The 19,469-nt window shown below is 49.1% G+C and overlaps 1 protein-coding gene across 1 annotated transcript in view; it reads left to right on the top strand.

Annotated features, from left to right (window-relative positions):
• The window catches only part of ACOXL (acyl-CoA oxidase like), a gene marked incomplete at both ends in the record, with an annotated part of 80,297 nt that overhangs the window by 23,726 nt on the left and 37,102 nt on the right, over window positions 1-19,469 (top strand). Inside the window, 5 exon segments of the mRNA XM_081101523.1 lie at window positions 1-58; window positions 1,753-1,825; window positions 5,171-5,181; window positions 5,184-5,221; window positions 5,919-5,999. Of these exon segments, the coding sequence (XP_080957649.1) occupies window positions 1-58; window positions 1,753-1,825; window positions 5,171-5,181; window positions 5,184-5,221; window positions 5,919-5,999 (261 nt within the window).

The following is a 19,469-nucleotide window of genomic DNA, read 5'->3' as shown; positions in this document are numbered from 1 at the left end:
GACGAAAATGGAAGCTTGTACCCAGGAGTGACTGTGGTTGATATGACGTACAAAGAAGGTGAGTCCCCAGAAGACTCCCTCCTGCCCTCATTGGCACTTCCTGCCTGCTCCCACCTGCCTGAGGAGAGTCCAGCCCAGCTCTCCCAGACGGTGAGGCAGGAAGACTGACTCTGAGGCCTGGTTAGAGTCTGTACAGGCTAGAGAGCATCGAGGGGTGCCACTTACACATATGCATTGGTCTTGTTTCCTCCCAGCCTCTGATGCCTATTGAGGAGGCAGCTCTGCCCTGAGCGGTATCGTCCCCTCTCCTTGGACTTGTGAGCTCTCAGGGGCAGGTTGAAGACTCTCTTTCCTGCTGCTGAGCCCCAGCTTCTGGTGCTGGTGCCCACAAGGCCCCTGATATGTCCTAAGCTTGACAACATAGACTAGTGTTGGAGGCTACAAGTCTGAGATCAAGGTGTGGGCAGGGTTGGCTCCTTCTGAGGCTGAGGAAGGGTCTGCTCCAGGCCTCTGTCCTTGGCTTATAGGTGTCTTCATGTTCACATGATGTTCTCCCATGTGTGTCTGTGTCCAAATTTCCCCCTTTTACTAGTATTAAGGACACCAGTCGCTAATGGCCTCATTCTGAGTTGTTTACCTCTGTGAAGATCCCATCTCCAAAGAAGGTCTATTCACAGGTGCTGGGGGTTAGAACTCCAATGTATGGATTTGGGGACACACAGTTCAACCAATAGTACTTGGTGGAGGGGGGGCCACTCTGTGGGCTTTACTGGTCATCCCCAGCCACGATCAAGCCAAGCCAAGAAACAGATGGGGGAGGATAAAAAAAAAATGAGAGAGAAGAAAGGGCAGGGAAAGAGAGGAGGGAAGAAGGCAATCCTTTGGTGGAGGGGTGGTCTTACCCCTGCCCCTTCAAGTGTTTCAACCACTGAGCACTGGACACTGCGAGGCCACAGGACTGGGCTGCAGGTGTGTCTGCGATTGCTTTGCATGTGTCCCACAGGAACCAGGACCAAAGGCCTGGCTGGCCCTGCCTCTGACAGCGCCCCCGTGTCAGTGTTACTGAGAGCAGGGGCTGGCCCTCGTGAGGTGAGGCAGACACTGAAACACCGCCACCTCAGAAAGCCTGCGTGGTGTCCTGTGAGCTCCCAAATTCAAGTGTGTCCTTGTCCAGGGCGATGTTCTAAATCGAGATGTTCTCCCCCCAGACTAAGGCTTCCCAGGGTGGGTGAACAAGTGGACCCAGCTCCGACATGTCATGAGGAAGCGGGTTGGCAGGTTTCAGAAGGCTGCTGATGGTCCGGTTGCCCACCCACCCACTGCTATCCTGGTCCTTGTGGCCATCTTCCTTGTCTTTTAGGCATTTGCTTAACACATTTGCCCATCTGTTGGGATGGAGGCTTCGGGAGGGAGAGGCACCCATGTTCTGTGCTCCTGGGGGAGTCAGGGCTTTCCTCCCCTCTCTGTTCTGTCTGACATTCTTTCTGCTGCCTGGAGCGCGCGCTTTCCCATCACAGCAATTGCTCAGACAGGCAGGCGTGGCCCCAGAGACCCCACCCGAGCCCCAGGAAGGCACAGCCATTTAAGGTAACAGCAAAAAGCACCCCCAATCCCCAGCCCCCACACAGGGCATCGCACTTCTGGAAAGGGCTTTGCATTTGTGTGGAGCGGGGCCTGGGAGTAGCAGGGCCAGCATTTCTGAGGCTGGCGTGGATTCGCCCTGCAGCTCCATTTCTTTTCTGCTCTCTCTAGGTCCGCCTGGTGTGGATAATGGGATTTTAATATTTGAGGAGGTTCGGATACCAAGGGTCAACCTGCTGGATCAGTGGGTGGTTCCTCCTTTCCTCATTTCCTGTGTGTGTGATCTCACTGCTCCCAGCCTGGGCCTGGCTCTCGGCCTCCTGGGCTGCAGGTCAGGGCTTTGTTCTCATTACTGCTCCTGCTCGGCTGTTGACAACTAACTGGAAAGTGCAGATAAACAAACAGGAAAAAATTAAAGTGGTCCGAGATGCTATTACCCTGACACAGTGTGTGTCATACTATAACGTATAACCTTTTAGACTTTTCTCCATGGTGATACGCCTATCTAAAGAGAGAAATATCTTTGAGATTACTGAATGAGATCCTCTTATGAATTCTTCTTTATAACTTTAATCTCTGCTTCACCTTATACATCAGATGCTTCTGTGAATAGTAAACACACATGCCTGGTCACTGTTAACACTGCTGTGAAAGACTGTGAAATAAATGATCTATGACTTATGTACTCAGTCACTATTGTTCGGTATCTAGGGTGTTAGTGTCTGCTTTGCAGGAGGTAGGACACTACCTTTCCGTGTTGCAGGTGATAAAACGAGCGCTGCTGGGTGGATACTGTCACAGGTGCTCAGGGCCACTGCCCAGCTTCCCGGGTGCGGCCCAGGTAGTTAGACAGTGAGGTGAAGGCGGCTTCTCCAGCCGTGGTCCGGGGCTCACAGCGCTCTTCGCAGAGGCTCAGAAACACCAGTTCCTTTCCTTTCCTTGGCAACATTTCCTGTATCCAGTTAAATTCCTGGACCACAGCCACATTTAAATCTGTAAAAAGACCCGCAGTCAGGCTTGCTCCTGCTTTCCTATGGATTTTCCTTTTGCACTTCACTCCTTTTTGTTGCTTGCAAGTTCTTGTCAGCAGATAAATGTCATGGATGACAAAAGTTTAATAAAAATGTGAGGGAAACAGACTTAAATGGACCCAATTCTGTTTGTTAACCCCCTGCCCACAGCCCTTGAATTGCTTGGACGTAACAAAGGCTTCTTTGCAGCTTCCCCTGGTGCAGCCCTCAGGCCCCAGGCGCTGCCAGTGCCCATGACCCCAGATGCCTGCACATTTCCTGATCACTATGGCATCACTCCACTGGGAGATGGGGTGGAGGGCAGCAGAGCTACAGGTGTGAGCTCTCCCTATCTCCTCCTCCCTCACGGGGCCTCAGTGGCCTGGACAGCCCTCTCCCAGAAGCTGGACCCACTGGCTTAGCATTCATCTAATGCACCAGAGATTAGAAAGTAAGTTAGACCAGAAAGAAAAGTGATAGGAAGCTACCTAGTCTGTAGAAGATAGGAGCATACATAGAATACTCTTTGGTAAGTAAGATTTGATTTTAAAGCCATTCCATGGACATTGAGGCTTCCTTCGTCCCCCTACCCCATACATATCGTACAGAGCAGCAGCAGCAACACAGATGTTTTGTGGGAGGCATCCCACTTTGGGGGTGCTGGTTTATCACTTGATCAAAAATGGGTCAGTAAATAGACAGAATGAAATCACGATCAAAATCGCAGTTGCCTTTTTTTTCTGCAGAAATTAAGAAATGATCCTAAAACTTGTATGGAAATGTAAGAGACAGAATAGTGGTAACAATCTTGATAAAGAAGAACAAAGTTGGTGGACTCACACTTCTGATTTGAAAACGTACTACAAAGCTATAGTAATCAAGACAGTGTGGTATGGACATAAGGATATACATCTATCTATCTATCTATCTATCTATCTATCTATCTATCTATCTGTCTACACAGTGGATTAGGACAGAGAGTCTAGAAATAAACCCTTACATTTATGGTCAATTGATATTCAACAATGGTGACAAGATAGTTTAATGGGGAAAAAAGTCTTCAACAAACGTGCTGGGACAACTGAATATTCACATACAAAAGTATAAAGTTGGATCTTTACCTTGTACCATATATACAGATGAACTCAAAATGGATCATAGATCTAAGTGTAAGAGCTAAAACTATAAAACTCTTAGAAGAAAACATAGGTGTAAATCCTTGAGACCTTGATTTAAGCAATGATGTATTATTAGATGTGATACCAAAAGCACAAGCAGTCGAAGAAGAAATAGATAAGTTGGACTTGATCAAACTTAGCAAACTTTTATGCTTAAAAGAAAGACAATTCACAGAATGGGAGAAAATATTTGCAGATTATGTATATCATGAGGCTCTACTATCCAGAATATAAACGGAATTATTATAGACCCACAATGAAAAAGATATATGACCCAATTAAAAAATGGGCAAAAATCTAAATAGGTGCTTCTCCAAAGAAAATATACAAAAGGCTAATAAGCATATGAAAAAATGCTGAACATCATTGTTGTTAGAGAAATGCTAATGAAATCACATTGAAATACCACTTCACACCCACTGTAGTCTCTCTAATAAAAGAGACAATGATAACAAGTATTGGCAAGGATTTAGAGAAATCAAAACCCTCATACATTGCTGGTGGGATGTAAGATGGTTTTGCTGATTTGGAAAAGACTGGCAGTTATTCAAAACTTTAAAGGTTTCATATGACCCAACAATTTTACTCCTGGGTACATATGAAAACACTGTCTATAAGGGAATTGAAAACATCTGTCCACATAAAAACTTGTACACAAATGTTCATAGCATAATTATTCATAACAGCTAAAAACGTAGAAACAACACAAATATCTATAAACTGATGAGTGAATAGACAAAATATGGTAGGTCCATACAATGGAATATCATTTTGGCCATAAATAAGAATGAAGTACTTATATACACGGTGCAACATACATGGAAATTGAAAACAGTGTGCTAAGTGAAAGAAGCAGACACAAAAGCCACATGTTGTGGGATTCCGTTTACATGAAATGTCCAGAATAGACAAATGCCTAGAGATAGAAAGTAGATCAAGGTTGTTGGGACCTGAGGGTGTGGAGTATGGTATGGGGCTTCTTTTTGGGGTGATGAAATGTTTTGGAATTAGATAGTGACGATGATTGTACAACTTTGTGAATATACGAAAAACCATTGAATTGCACACTTTAAAAGGGGGTGTTATGGTGTGGATTATATCTCAACAACTCTCGGGGCTTTATGGACAGTGTTCACTCTCAGGCTCTGGTGTTGGGTTGATGATAGCGGTCCTCTCACCTATCTTTGTCAGGGCCACTGCCGAGCCCCAAAACCTGCTTTTCCTTGTCAGCATCTCCTGGGAAGGCACCTGCCCTGCTGACTCCTGAGGGAGGTTGCAGGATGTGAGGACATGAGACTTCCTCTGTGGGCAGGGGGGAGCTGCCTGACCTCCTTGCTGGGGGTGCCATGTTCTTCTCTTTTGTTAACACACCTCTCTTTCCACTGCCTTTCCGCACCTCAGGTTCGGGTCTGTGACCCAGATGGGCAGTACCATTCCCCTATTAAGAACAAGAGTGCATCTGCTGGTGGGAATGCAGACTGGTGCAGCCACTATGGAAGACAGTATGGAGTTTCCTTAAAAAATTAAAAATGGAACTCCCATTTGACCCTGTGATCCCACTTCTAGGAATATATCCCAAGAAACCAGAAACACCAATCAGAAAGGATATATGCACCCCTATGTTCATAGCAGCACAATTCACCATAGCTAAGATCTGGAAACAGCCTAAGTGCCCATCAGTAGATGAATGGATTAGAAAACTGTGGTACATCTACACGATGGAATACTATGCTGCTCTAAAAAGGAAGGAACTCTTACCATTTGCAACGGCATGGATGGAACTGGAGAGCATTATGCTAAGTGAAATAAGCCAGTCAATGAAGGAAAAATACCACATGATCTCACTCATTCATGGATAATAGAGACCATTATAAACTTTTGAACAATAATAGATACAGAGGCAGAACTGCCTCAAACAGATTGTCAAACTGCAGCGGGAAGGCCGGGGAGGGTTGGGGGGCAGGAGGTAGGGGGGTAAGAGATCAACTAAAGGACTTGTATGCATGCATATAAGCATAACCAGTGGACACAAGACATTGGGGGATAGGGGAGGCCAGGGGACTGTCTAGGGCGGGGGGATAAAATGGGCACATATGTAATACCCTTTGTAATACTTTAAGCAATAAATAAAAAACAAAAAAAAAACAAGAGTGCAAGATTCAACGCGATGCTGCCAGCACTGACCCCTTTGAGATCAGCGGTGACTTTCCAGGCTATCGGCGCCATGAAGGTAGCTGACGCTCATTGAACTTACCTCACTCTTCATTCTCTGCATGTCCTGGGGGTGATAATTCCAGGAGCTGAGCTTCCTGAGCCACAGTTGGCATAAGATGGTCAGTCACTAGGTAGAGACCAAGAGTGCCAGTTGGCCACATAGAACATTCCTGCACACTGTTACCACGGGGTCTGCCCGTTCATCTGCAGCCAGCTGTGTGTTGCTGATCACGGTGCGGACACATTGCACTGCGGCAAGAGAGCCACAGAAGGTGTATCTGGGAGAATGGCTGGTTCGGAACAAGCATGTCTGCTGAAAAGCAGCCCGAGCTGCCCCATGTAGATGAGGCTGGCAAGACTTGGCTGAGTCCACTGGGCCATTTGGGGTGTGGCATCAGCACTGCAGGCTGGAGTCTGTGAGATCAGACCCCCAGAGGCCTTTCTGCCTCCCCTTCCCCCACTCTCCATATACTGGTTTGGAAAAAGTGGCCAGGAGAGAAAGTTCTGGAAGACCCCCTCCTCACCCTCAGGACTCAGCACTGTGTTCTCTGAGTCCTCTCTGTCTCTTTGCACGAGGGAAAAGCCTGCTTTGAGCTCCACTGAGCTTGGTGAAGCTGGGAAAAAATGAAGATGCCCATCAATACACATTGGTGGCTTGATCCAGCGTTGCCATCAACAAGGAATATATTTCATTCACCTGATTCCAGGCCTGACATCAGCACACAGTCGTCTGAATAGTAGGAAGATTCTTCCTTAATCACTTCTCCCAGGTCTGTCCCATTCACAGGAAGCCTGCCACCCTTCCCGCCAGCGGGCACAGCTGTGATGCTGAAAACCTGCTCAGTGCCAAGCCAGCGACTGACGCCCACCTTGGGCACTGCCCCTGCGCCTCTGTTTCGGTGGCTCTTGAAGTGGGTGAGCGGATGTGCAGCTCTGAGGTCCTGCATAGGGAGTGGCTCAGCTGCTCTCCTGGGCTGAACCGTCCGAGGGATGACGAGGCCCCAGGAGAAGCTTGTCATGCAGGCGCAGGGTGAGGCCAGGGCGCCCACAGGGTGTCTAATGCTGAGGAAACCGACTTCGTGCCTGTGATAGAAGCTGCTTCAGGACACCAGAGGGAGGCAAAGGGAGAGAAGCCAGATGAGCCCGTGATGCACCATAGAGAAGGTGGGTCAGAAGTCTGCTCAGGAGCCTTTGTCACAGTGGCCTCCACGCCCTGTGAGGAGCGTGGAGAAAAGCACAGTGGCTACCGTGGGGAGAGGGTGGCAGAGTCCAGTGGGCAGGTGTAGGGAGGTGGGTGGCCTCCCAGCAAAGAGCTGATGTGAAATATCCCAGGTCTGGAGCAGTGGCGTGGGTGCTGGTAGGGGGGACAGAATGGGTGATTTTTAAAAGGCAGCATTCTCCAGGCTCCGGGCCATCAGTGAGGGGCCAGCCCCTGCCGACCCCAGAGGCTCTTCCAGGGCCACACTGCCATGAATTCCTTGTTGGGCGTCTGACACGCGTGCTTCATTCCTGGCAGAGTGGAGGCCTTCTCCCGACCGTGGGCTCTGAAGCCAGATACCCTGGGCTCCAGTCTCAGCCTGGACGTGACCCGCAGTGGGTTCATGGGCCAGTCAGCAGCTCTCTGCCTCAGTGTCTCCTTCTGTAAAATGGGCTTTCCGCTAATGTGAGGCACAAGTGGGGGTGCTGTGCTGGTGTAGAGCAAGTGCTCAGTAGCTCAGTGCTCTTACCGAAGTGGCACTGGTGCTGCTGGTGCTGCTGCTGCTGATATTGGGAAGATTGGGCTTGCCTGTAGGGAAGGACTAAATGGACTTTTCCAGGAAACAAATGCCTGGATCCTGGCCTCCAGGTATGAGGCGATCTGATGCATCTACAGAGGCGCACGGTGTCTCAGATTCTTGGGCATCTGAAGCAACAATGACCCCCCCGCCCACCCCCCGTCACCTGCCCTGTCCAGGAGGTGGATTTGCCAAGTGGTGGGAGACCCCTGGCAGAGCTTGGCAGACCTGGACTCTGTGCGCTCAACCCTGATGGACAGCAACGCTGGCCACTGTGACCTCATCGCCAGCGTCTGGGAGGATGATCTCACCAGCCCTCTTGGCAGCTCCTCCTCTCCTGTGGCTCAAACATATGACAGATGTTCTCTGGGCTGAAACCTGAGCCGGTCCTGCTCGTTCTGCTCTCACTGATGAGTGAAAAAATGGATCCCTTTCTCCGACGTGCATTCCTTGTGTATTAGAAAACTGTCACCGCGGCTCCCCACAGTGACACTCATTCAAGGCTGAGCATACAGGGTCCTTTTAAACTTTGCCCAGATGTCTTACTTTTCATGGTTATCTCTCATTTCCATAACATTTCTCAGTACTTTCAGATTTTCTCCTCAAGGCTTGCCATAATAGCCGTCCTCTAATTTATGTCCAAAATGCCATGTCAAATTAAATGATTAGCAGGAACAAAAGGACCAGGAAACTAAGATGTTTGGCAAGGGTGGAGGGTGCGAGTGGAGAGGCCGGGCAGCCCTTTCCCAAGGAGGAAGGAGGCTGGGAAGTCACCCTGAGTTAAGAGGCTGAAGTAGAGGGAGTGTGAAATGTCAATGAAGTTAGCCTGTTGTTTTCTCTGAAGAGTCTCCCTAATCTTTTATTTTATTATTATTATTATTCTAATCCTCACCGGAGGGTATGTTTTATTGATTTTAGAGAGAAGGGAGAGGGAGAGAGGGAGAGAGGGAGAGAGAAACATTGATTGGTTGCCTCCTGCCCGCACCCCCACTAGGGCCGGGATGGAACCTGCAACCCAGGTGCATGCCCTTGACCAGGAATCGAACCCGAGACCTTTCGGTGAGAGGGCCGCTGCTCTAACCACTGAGCCCCTGGAAAGATTCTTAGCAGAGGCAAGTGCTCAGTACATGTTCTTGTGCCCTTCACCCAACCCTCATTCACCCCCATAGTGGCTGGGAAGAAGGACGTTGTTACCTCTTCCTTCCAAGTCTACGCAGCCCCTGGCCCAGAACAACAGGCCTTCTCCCTTCCGCTCTGTGGTCCTGCCCCAGGCACTACCCTTCACGTCGGCTTCATAAGCACGTGCTCACACACGTGCTCTGTGAGGAGGCCTGTGGTTGCCAAACTCTGCCGGGTGCAGGTGGGATCAAGGCGCTGGTGGCCAGGGCGCTGCCTGGGGGTGTGCACCTCATGCAGTGCACTGGTGACACGTGGGGCACCCTGCAGGGTCCACACGTTGAGTACGGTCAGGACTGCCTCTAGGCCAGTGGTCGGCAAACTCATTAGTCAACAGAGCCAAATATCAACAGTACGACGATTGAAATTTCTTTTGAGAGCCAAATTTTTTAAACTTAAACTATATAGGTAGGTACATTGTAATTAACTTAATTAGGGTACTCCTAAGGCTTAGGAAGAGCCACACTCAAGGGGTCAAAGAGCCGCATGTGGCTTGCGAGCCGCAGTTTGCTGACCACGGCTCTAGGCAGGTGGGGTGTGGGAGGCGGGAACACCCACCTGGTGCGGGGCCCAGGGACTGAGCAAATGATGTCCACCCGGGCGGCAGCCAGAAAGCACCATTTCAGCTCTTCTCATTTCTTTGAGGGAGATGATCAGACCAACCTTTCTTGTTTCAACAGCTTTTGGCAAGTCTGTCACCTGCCTGGTGAGATCCTGGTGGTGTGGAGAGACTCAGATCCCTCTGGGGCTGGGCTGTCGTCCCGGGGACCTAGGAAGGGGCAGCAGGAAGGGTCTTCAGGCCTCCCAGGCCATGGTCCAGCCGGCAGAGGACAGATGCTGGGAGTTCAGGTGACTATCCTGTCAGGTGAGGCCACCACTCCCAGCTGTGGGCGAGAAGGAGACCTCACCAGGGACAGGCTCAGGGCCTGCTGCTGTGGGTGGTGGGACACTATGGTGGAGTGGGCCTGGGGCTACTTTCAATTTCTCTGAGCTTTAGTTTTCTCATTGCTAAAAATGAGGCAAAAATAGTCATCTCATGGAAACATTGTGAAAATTCAATGAGTTAACGTGTCTCTTTAGCAGCACTATTATGAGCAGATAATATTTATTGGGCCCTTACTATAAGCCATTCCTGTGAGAAGTGCTTTACAGATGTTAACTCATTTCCATTGGATACCCATGCACCTTACATCTGGGGGAAACTGAGGCATGAGAAATACAAGAATTTTCCTGAGATGGGCACAGAATATGTGGCCTTTGACCCTGGTTAAGGGAGTAGATGGCTCCATGTTGTGTAGATAAGATTGACATGTAGCTATTATTGAAAGATGGGATAGAGTTAAGTAGGAACAGAAGCAGCCTGTCCAGCACATGTGTCCCTGAGCTGCAAATTACCTGAGTTACAACTTTGAGTCCTGGAGGCTGAGAGCCAGCCAGCGAGCCCTGGAGCAGGAAGCACTTCCCGTGGCATTCACCAGGACTGCAGCTGGTAGGAGCCGTGCTCCTCCTCACCACCTTGCCCCAGTGCCCAGTGCCGGGCCAGGCCCAGGGAAGGGGCCCCATGCCGTGTGGTTCTGGTGACACAGGTGAGATCAGCATGCCTGGAAACAGATGGCATGTGTGCCTGCTCTGGACTCCACAGCGAGGCCACGAATGGCAGGCACTTTGGAAGCAGCCTCTCTGGACTTGCATCCTGCCTCTGCATGGCCCAGGCTGGGGATTGAAGCTCCCCAGGCCTCTGAACATACTGACAGCACTCCCTCACGGAGCTGTAGGAGGGCCCGAGAGAGTTGGTACCTATGCCTGCATCTACTAAGTCACCCATTCATGTAGGCTGTCACTTCATTACAAGGGATGTGGGCCTTTATACAATGAAGTCCAGGTATACGGAGGTTGTGAGGATAAACAGTGTTTATAACACATGCTCACTTCTCGATGGTGGTAGCTACTTGGAGCTGGGGGTGGAGAACTGGGAGGCTGAGTCTGGATGCAGCTGAAAAGTGGCCATGGCCGTGGTCAGCTGTGTGTGTGGGATGGGATGGGAGCAGTGGAGTCTATGCTGTGTGGCTTTTCTCCTGGGGTTCAGTGAGGGACACGTGGTCATGAGAGAAGAGACTGAACAACCATCTTTTTGAGTCATCATGGGAGCAGTATGTCAGATGGTGGGCAACTTTTCCCACCTGTGGGGCTGAAGGGAGAGCAAAGGGAAGACATTGGTTCAGCTGGGATTCTCAGAACTTGTGGTAGACACACGGCCTTCCTGACAGTGAGCATTGTTGGACATGAATAAAGGGTCTGTGGGAGGTGGTAGAGTCCACTTTTTTAAGAGAGTCCTTGGATGACCTTTCTAAGATCATCTGACCGTACGCGTCCATGGAAAGTTAGAATAATAAGGAAGAGGAGGTTGGGGCATCTGAGTGTGCTTCTGAGTCAGAGGTGGCCTTAAATGACACAGGTGGAGCAGTAACTCAGGCCTGCACTGGGTTAGGCAAGGCTGCGTGTCTCTGCTGCCCTCTGGTCTTGCTTTGGAACTTCCCCATCACCCGGCTCAGGCACATCCCCAGAGATGTCCCAACATCAGTGTTCTCCCCCTGGTCTCTGGCTCCTGCATCCGGCTCTGCAGTGCTGCCTGTGTGCTTCTGTCACTGGTTGGGGAAGGGGATGGCCAGCTCATGGCAGAGTGTGACATTCTACCTGCATGACAGCCATGACCCTGTCTCTGAGTTGAAGCTCACTCAGTCCCCTAAATTAATAACCTCAATTTCTGTGGCTACCCCGATAAAACCATCAGGGGTTTGTCTGTTTAATTCTTGCTAAGAGATCACCTACTTTTATTTTCTTTTGCGATCATTTTATGTTCATTTCTTCTTGTTACTTAGGTTGATGTCATTTTTGTTGTTAATTGTGCCCTGAGGATATTTTTTCCCATTGATTTTAATTATTTTTATTTTAATGTTTTTATTGATTTCAAAGAGGAAGGGAGAGGGAGAAATAGAAACATCAATGATGAGAGAAAATCATTGTCGGCTGCCTCCTTTATGTTCCGTATTGGGGATCAAGCCTGCAACCGGGACATGTGCCTTGACCAGGCTCAACCACTGAACCATGCTGGTCAAGCTTTATTGATTTTTAGAGAGAGTGGAAGGGAAGAAGGGACGGGGAGAGAAAGAGAAAAACATTGATTAGAGAGAGACATATTGATTGGTTGCCTTCTGCACTTGCCCCAACCAGGGTCAGGGATGGACTCTGCAACCCAGGTATGTGCCCTTGACCAGGAGTCGAACCTGCAACCCTTCCATTTGTGGGCTGATGCTCTAATCACTGAGAGACACCGGCCAGGGCTAGATTTATCTCACTTTTATGATTATTAACAGAACATTTAGTGAGCAGAGATCATGTGTTGTTGTTTTTTTAGTCTCAGTGCAGGGCTCAATAGAGCACTAAATATCATGGAAATATTTTTACTCTTCCATCCACCCATCCACCAACCCACCCATCCATCCACCACCCATTTATCCATCTATCCACCCACCAACCCATCTACCCATTCCAAGACAAATACTAAATGGAATGGTGAAAGTTCTAGAGAAAAGCAGTTACCTACCTGATGGGCACCATATTTCAGAAGAACTCCCCGGCAGGCGTGTTTAGGAGAAGCCGGAGGCACCCTGTCCTCCAGAGCCTGACCCCTCCAGTAGCCAGGGCTGGAAAAGCAGCGTCTCCACAGGACCTTGTACACCCCAGGCCTCGGTGGGGAGACTGGGTTGCGTGGGGTTGGATAGAAACGAAAACACTTTGATAATGAGCACAGTGAAGCCTCTGCCCTTCAAATAGAGGCCACAGTAGAGGCTGGAGTGAGAGAGGCTATGGATCCGCAGAGTAGTGTGTTGAGCATGTAGGAAGTCAAGTGTGTGCATCATGGAGATTGATGACTTAAAGACTGATGTTTATTCTGCTGACACCTGTGAGGAGGTTCGTCCTGCGTCAGGTGCATGCTTGTCTTTTTAGAAGCATTATGTGTGCTTTGCTCATGTCGTTTTACTTGGGTTGACATTCTTTCCTTGGTGTACACACACACACACACACACACACACACACACACACACACACACGTGAGCGTGCACAAGGGGAGCAGAGCAGCAGGACTTGCTCAGAGGCTGGGGAAGTCCAGGGGATGAAGGCTTTAGCCGGGATGACCCTCAGTGGGGCCATCTGTGAGGTGCATACTGTTTCCAGTTTTCTGGTGCAGAAACGGGGTTGACCACCAGATGGCAGCAAACACCAATAATGACTCGCAGATTATTTTTCTTTACACCTATTTTCTTTCGTGTGTAAGGAGTAGCGAGGATTTTGTTGTTTTCAGTAGGGTAGCTTCGTATCAGCTGTGAGCGCAATTTTGCCAAGTGGTCAATCTAAGGAGAACAGGGGTGCATCAGCCGGGTATTGTCTGATTCAAGGCTGACTATGAACAGGAGGTGGAGTTATCTTGACTCTTCAAGCTACCATTGATTCAAAAATGTCTTACAGACATAAGTTTGCTGCATTGTTGGTGGGTGTGAAATGGTTAAGTATTTTTTGTGTGGTGTTTCCATGGCAGTTACATACATGTTCAACAACTGTAATTTAAACATTTATTTTTAAAAAGGTAGTTTGTTGCCTTGTTCCCCAAAGACCAGAGAGCTCAAGACCCAGTGCGACCGTAGATAACTATTTGTAATGTACCTTTCACATGCTGTGACTATTTAAAATGGAGATTTAAAAAAATCCCCAGTGTGAATTTACCTCAAGTCCGTGAGCACGTGTTGGAAGCTTTCCTTCAACAGGACCTGGGCAGTGAGCAGAGATGGCTAGAGCAGGAGTATATGCCCCCCAGGGGCTCATGGCATGTCCAGTGTCAGGTGTGTCAGCCACGCGAGGGGTTCCTGGGTGAGGAAACCTCTGGAGTGATGCTGGCAGGAGGGGAATTGGTGGTTTGGAGAGGAATCCTGTATAATAAAACCTTAATATGCAAATTGACCGAACAGCAAAAAACGACTGGTCACTATGACACGCACTGACCACCAGGGGGCAGACGTCCAATGTAGGAGCTGCCTCCTGGTGGTCAGTGCTCTCCCCCTGTGGGAGCACTGCTCAGCCAGAAGCTGGTCTCAGGGCTGGCGAGCACAGTGGTGGTGGTGCAAGCCTCTACCACCTCCACTGCAGGCAGGTGGTAATGAGTGAGAGGTCCCGGACTGCGAGAGGGATGTCCCACTACCAGCAGGGAGCGGGCCTAAGCTGGCAGGCAGACATCCCCTGAGGGGTCCCGGACTGTGAGAGAGTGCAGGCCCGGCTGAGGGATCCCCCCAGTGCATGAAATTTCATGCACTGGGTCTCTAGTGCTTCATAAGAAGAGATTTGTGGAGTTTTCATGGTTGGAAGGGAGATTACAGCCCAGTGCACATCTTTTATGGAAACTTCCTGAAAAAGGCCTCTGGGTCTCTCTGGCACAGGGACCTAGGAGTTGGCGTCTAGCCCTTCCCCCTTGAATGAAGTATCCCGGTCACGTTTGTGGATGGATGGCCCGAGAGCACATGTGTGCAGAGCGGCTCTGTGCTGTAGAAGAGGAAAGTCTTGGGGATCCCCCTCCCCATTTGATGTGGCCCAGGAATGTTCAATGTCTGAAACTGTGACAGTGCTTAAAGGAACAGAGCTCCCTTCATCTAAGTCACCAGTGCATGAGCAGGGCTTGTGTGCAACCCGTCTCTCAGACCCTGGGTGGTGGCCGTGCAGCTGCGAGGGAGGCAGTGATGCTGCTGCCAGAGTGCTGTGGGCTGGGTCCTGCCGCGGGGGCTGGCCTCTGCCAGCTCTAGCAGCCTGCTCACCTGGGCATGGAGAAGGCTGCCAGGCTGAGCTGTGGGGCTTCCTTTCTCCCCGGGAGCCCTGCTGCGTGCCTTTGGGGCGTGTTGTGTGTGCAATCCAGAAGGTCAGATGTGGATGATTAAGGACCGATTGCTGTCCTTAGGAGCTTTCCACCTGAAACTTGATATTCCATGTAGTGCAGGCGCTTATACAGGTCCCCGCCCCTTCCTCTCTCCTCATTTTGTTACTCCGTTCCTTTGCCCTGCAGATGAATCGGTCCCTTAGTAGTTTCCCACAGAGAAAGGCAGTGGTTCAAACCACAGCCAATACATAACTGACTTGTTCTGAGTGTATAGGGGCATGTTCTGAGCATTTTACACATCATCGCTCTTTTCTTTATTTTGTTTACTTACTTTATTAAAATGTTTTTTAACCCTAGCCAGTTTGGCTCAGTGGATGGAGCGTTGGACTGTGGACTGAAGGGTCCCGGGTTCAATCCCGGTCAAGGGCATATGCCCGCGTTGTGGGCTCGATCCTCGGTAGGGGGCATGCAGGAGGCAGCCAATCAATGATTCTTTCTCATCATTGATCTCTATCTCTCTCTTCCTGTCCCTCTCTGAAATCAATAAAAAATAAAAAAATAAAACAACAAAAACCCAAAATATTAAAAAAAGTTGCTTTTTTCGTGATTTGATAGATGGAGGGAAGGAGAGAGAGAGAGAGAGAGAGAGAGAGAGAGAGAGAGAGAGAGAGAGAGAGAGAGAGAGATTTGTTGTTCCACTTATTTATGCATTCATTGGTTGCCTTCTGTATGTGCCTGACTGGGGATCAAACCTGCAACCTTGGCATACTGGGACAATGCTCTAACCAACTGAGCTACCCATCATGACTCTTTTAATCATCAGAGCAGTCCTGTGACATGGGTGCTGTCATGATTCCCATTTCAAGATGAGAAAATTGATATATAGGAAGAGGTAATGGCACAGAGTCCTAGGCCTCACAGCGCACTGGCCAGTTCTGGGTCCACCACTGAGACTGCTTTTGGAATTCTCAACTTAGTGGCTCTTTGAGTCTGGCTTAGACCCTGCTCCCTGGCACTCCTGGGCCACTTTGGCACACAGTTGTATTTGCTTTGGTTAACCAACCCAACCCAACCCAAACCAAACCAAACCAAACCAAAGATTGAAAAAATTTGTCTACATTTAAAAATATGGATATTCCACCCAAACTGGGATTTGGCAGCTGCCAAATGGTTAGCCGCTAAGCCAGGAGACAGGCTTCCTTCCCCTCTGTGACCTGGGGCCCGATTTATTTTTTAGTGGCACCGCCGACTTTGATAGCTGTGGGTCACTGTGGTCCTGAGCATCTATGTGCTGGGAGCAGGGGGGCCAGGGGAGATGGGATGGTCCAGCCTTTATATTCAATGTCCTTTTATGGGGGAAAGGCTCATTTTATAATGAACATCCATTAAGTGTGTTTAATTTTGAGCTCACTCCAATGGAATAATTTTGAATCATTTTGCCCACCACAAAAAATATAATAAACCAAAAAAGTTCACACTTCCTTAAACTTAAAAGAAAATGTAAACTGGATTGTTTAAATTTGTCTCCACATATCCCTTATAGGCACTAAAAAGAGAAGCAAAATGATGGTTGGTGGAATATTGTGTATTACAACTCTCCTATTTATCAAGTCTAGAGATTTCCACATTTCTGCTATGAGAGATAAGAGTTAAGTTCACTTACATGACACCTCATCTTTCTCTCCTTTTTCAGCCCCCCTCACAATTTTTTATTATTACATTATTTTAATTCTCTAAAGAGTTGTCACAGTACCTGTAAATACTCTTAAACCTCCATTTCTTATCTAAACATGCCTTGATCCTTTCCATCTGCTCCCACCTATGTATACTGGACCACTGACTTTTATATCACCAAAGCTGAGGCACTGACATTTTATTCTGTAAACATAGTCTAACTTGGGCCGTAGGTTACAGTGTTATGGCCCGGGCTCTGAAGCATTGTTCACTGTGGAACCATGTTTTCGATGAGGATTCTACTTTCTTCCTACAGGTCCAGTGTCACAACAGCTTTACAATTTGAAGAACAAGGTCAAATGGAACCAGTTCTCACACTCTATAAATTATTTAAAATCACATCACATTTTTCTTTGCTTGGTATTTAGATCATTGTGTTTTTGTGGGGTTTTGTGGTTTCCCCTGCAGTTACCAACTGCCTTGGTTTTCTTGTTGGGAGCAGAAGCAAATGTCTTCATCCCCATATCACCATATCAGTACTGTCTTCTAGCTTCTTGCTCATTTTGTCTCCTGAATGGAATCATAATTCTCCTTGAAGATCTCGTGGAGCCCACTCATTTCTTATTTTAATTCTGATCTATTGTTTTTGAGCCTGATGTACAGCAGTCATCATCCAAGTACTTTTTCCACTGGATTTCTGGGAGTAGTTCAACTTTTTCTTCTCTCCCATATTGTCCCTTTGCATGGGTTCTCTCTGGTTTTGCTGTAGTTTATCCTTAAGCAATTTCCTCTGCAAGGTATATGGAGTCCTATTTTGATTCTTTGTGTGTATGAAATGGTCTGTATTTTGCCCTCACGTTTGATTGATAGTTCGGCTGAGACTTCTAAGGTGAACTTGTTTTCTAAGCATAAAGTTTAACTGTGGAAAGCCACATGTATGCGAGACCTGCATTTCATTTCTGGGAGCTGTCTGTCTGAGGTTTGTGGAAGTTTCACAACATGTCTAGGTCTGGTATCCTGCATGGCACTTAGTAGACTCTTCCAATTTGAAAACTGGTATCTCCTTGCATGCTGGAATTTTTTTTTTCTACTAGTTCTTTGGTGATTCTGTTTTTCTCAGATCTGTGATTATTTGGAAGTTGGAATTTTTGTCTTGATTACTTTTAAAAAATTTCCTTGTATTTCTCAACAGAATTTGCTTTATGTTCTGGACATTTTCCCGAGTATCCTATCTAATAAAAGAGAAACATGGTAATTAGCATACGACCGCTACCCTTCCCATTGGCTAATCAGGGCAATATGCAAATTAACTGCCAGCCAAGACGGCGGCCAGCAGCCAGGCAGCTTGAAACTAACATGAGGCTTGCTTGCTTCAGTGACGGAGGACTCCAACATTCCCGGCCTGCCGCTGCAGGCCTCTGAGCTGCAACTCTAAGCAACTATGTAACAAATATAGAAGCTAAACAAAACCCCAGAACCTTCTTTAGTCCGCCAGGCTTCAGCCAGCAGAATCGCAACATTATAAGCCAAGGCCAGAAACCTACTTTCAGCAGTGGAGGCCTAAGAGCTGGAGCCAAGCCTCAAAGCTAAAGCTGGCCCAGAATAAAAAAAGAAAAAAGAAAAAAAGGAGCGGTTGGGAGCTTCAGTCACCCCCAGCCTGAAAACAGCCCTGAGCCCCTCACCCAGACTGGCCAGGCACCCCAGTGGGGACCCCCACCCTGAAGGGTGTGTGACCAGCTGCAAACAGCCATCATCCCCTCACCCAGGCTGGCCAGGCACCCCAGTGGGGACCCCCACTCTGATCCAGGACACCCTTCAGGGCAAACCAGCCGGCACCCACCCGTGCACCAGGCCTCTACCCTATATAGTAAAAGGGTAATATGCCTCCCAGCACCGGGATCAGCGGAGCCGCGAGGCCTCCCGGCACCAGGATCAGCATGACAGGGGGCAGCGCCCAAACCCCCTGATCACCCTGCGGCTCTGTGTGTGACAGGGTGTGGTGCCCCAACTCCCCTCCCCCCCATAGGCCCTGCTCTGTGTGTGATGGGGTACAGCCATAACCTCCCCATCGGCCCTGCCCTGAGTGTGAGAGTGGTGGCACCCCAAACCCCTGATGGGCCCTGCTCTGTGGGTGATAGAGGGCCGCGTCCCAACCCCCTGATGGGCCCTGCTCTGTGTGTGACAGGGTACAGAGCCCCAACCCCCCTGATGGGCCCTGCTCTGTGAGTGACAGGGGGCAGCACCCCAATCCCCTGATTGGCCCTGCTCTGTGCGTGACAGGGGGTGGTGCCGCAACCTCCCCATCGACCCTGCCTTGAGTGTGACAGGGGGTGGTGCCCCAACCCCCCAATCGGCCCTACCCTGAGCGTGACTGAGGGTGGCATTGCAACCTCCCAATCCGCCCTGCTCTGTGCATGACAGGGGGCGGCGCCCCAACTCCCCAATCGGCCCTGCTCTGAGCCCGACCAGGGGCTGCACCTAGGGATTGGGCCTGCCCTCTGCCACCCGGGAGCAGTCCTAAGCCAGCAGGTCGTTATCTCCCGAGGGGTCCCAGACTGCGAGAGGGCACAGGCTGGGCTGAGGGACCCCTCTGCCCCCCGAGTGCACAAATTTTTGTGCACCGGGCCTCTAGTATGTTTATATTTGTACAGTTATTTTTAATTTTCAAAAGTTCTTTCTTTTATCTATTCCTTTTCTTTAGGGATATGTTTTTTGTTTGTTTGTTAGATACAATTGCTTCTATAATCTCTCTGTAGATAGCAACTGGAAATTGCTTTTCAGAATTCTGTTCTCTGAGTCATCTAATTTTACCCAAGGATTGATTAGAGGTATGGAGAGGGTTGGGGGGTTGAGGGACTGCCAATCTGAGGTTAGTCCTGTACCAAGGGCCACCAGGATTAGGTGAAGCCATTCAGTGGAGTCCCCCAAAGACCTTACATGA

The sequence above is a fragment of the Myotis nattereri genome (assembly GCF_964212035.1).
Source record: "Myotis nattereri genome assembly, chromosome: 10".
In the NCBI taxonomy this organism is placed as follows: Eukaryota; Metazoa; Chordata; class Mammalia; order Chiroptera; family Vespertilionidae; genus Myotis; species Myotis nattereri.
The sequence above is the reverse complement of the archived record's forward strand: the minus strand, read 5'-3'. Positions and strand labels throughout refer to the sequence as shown.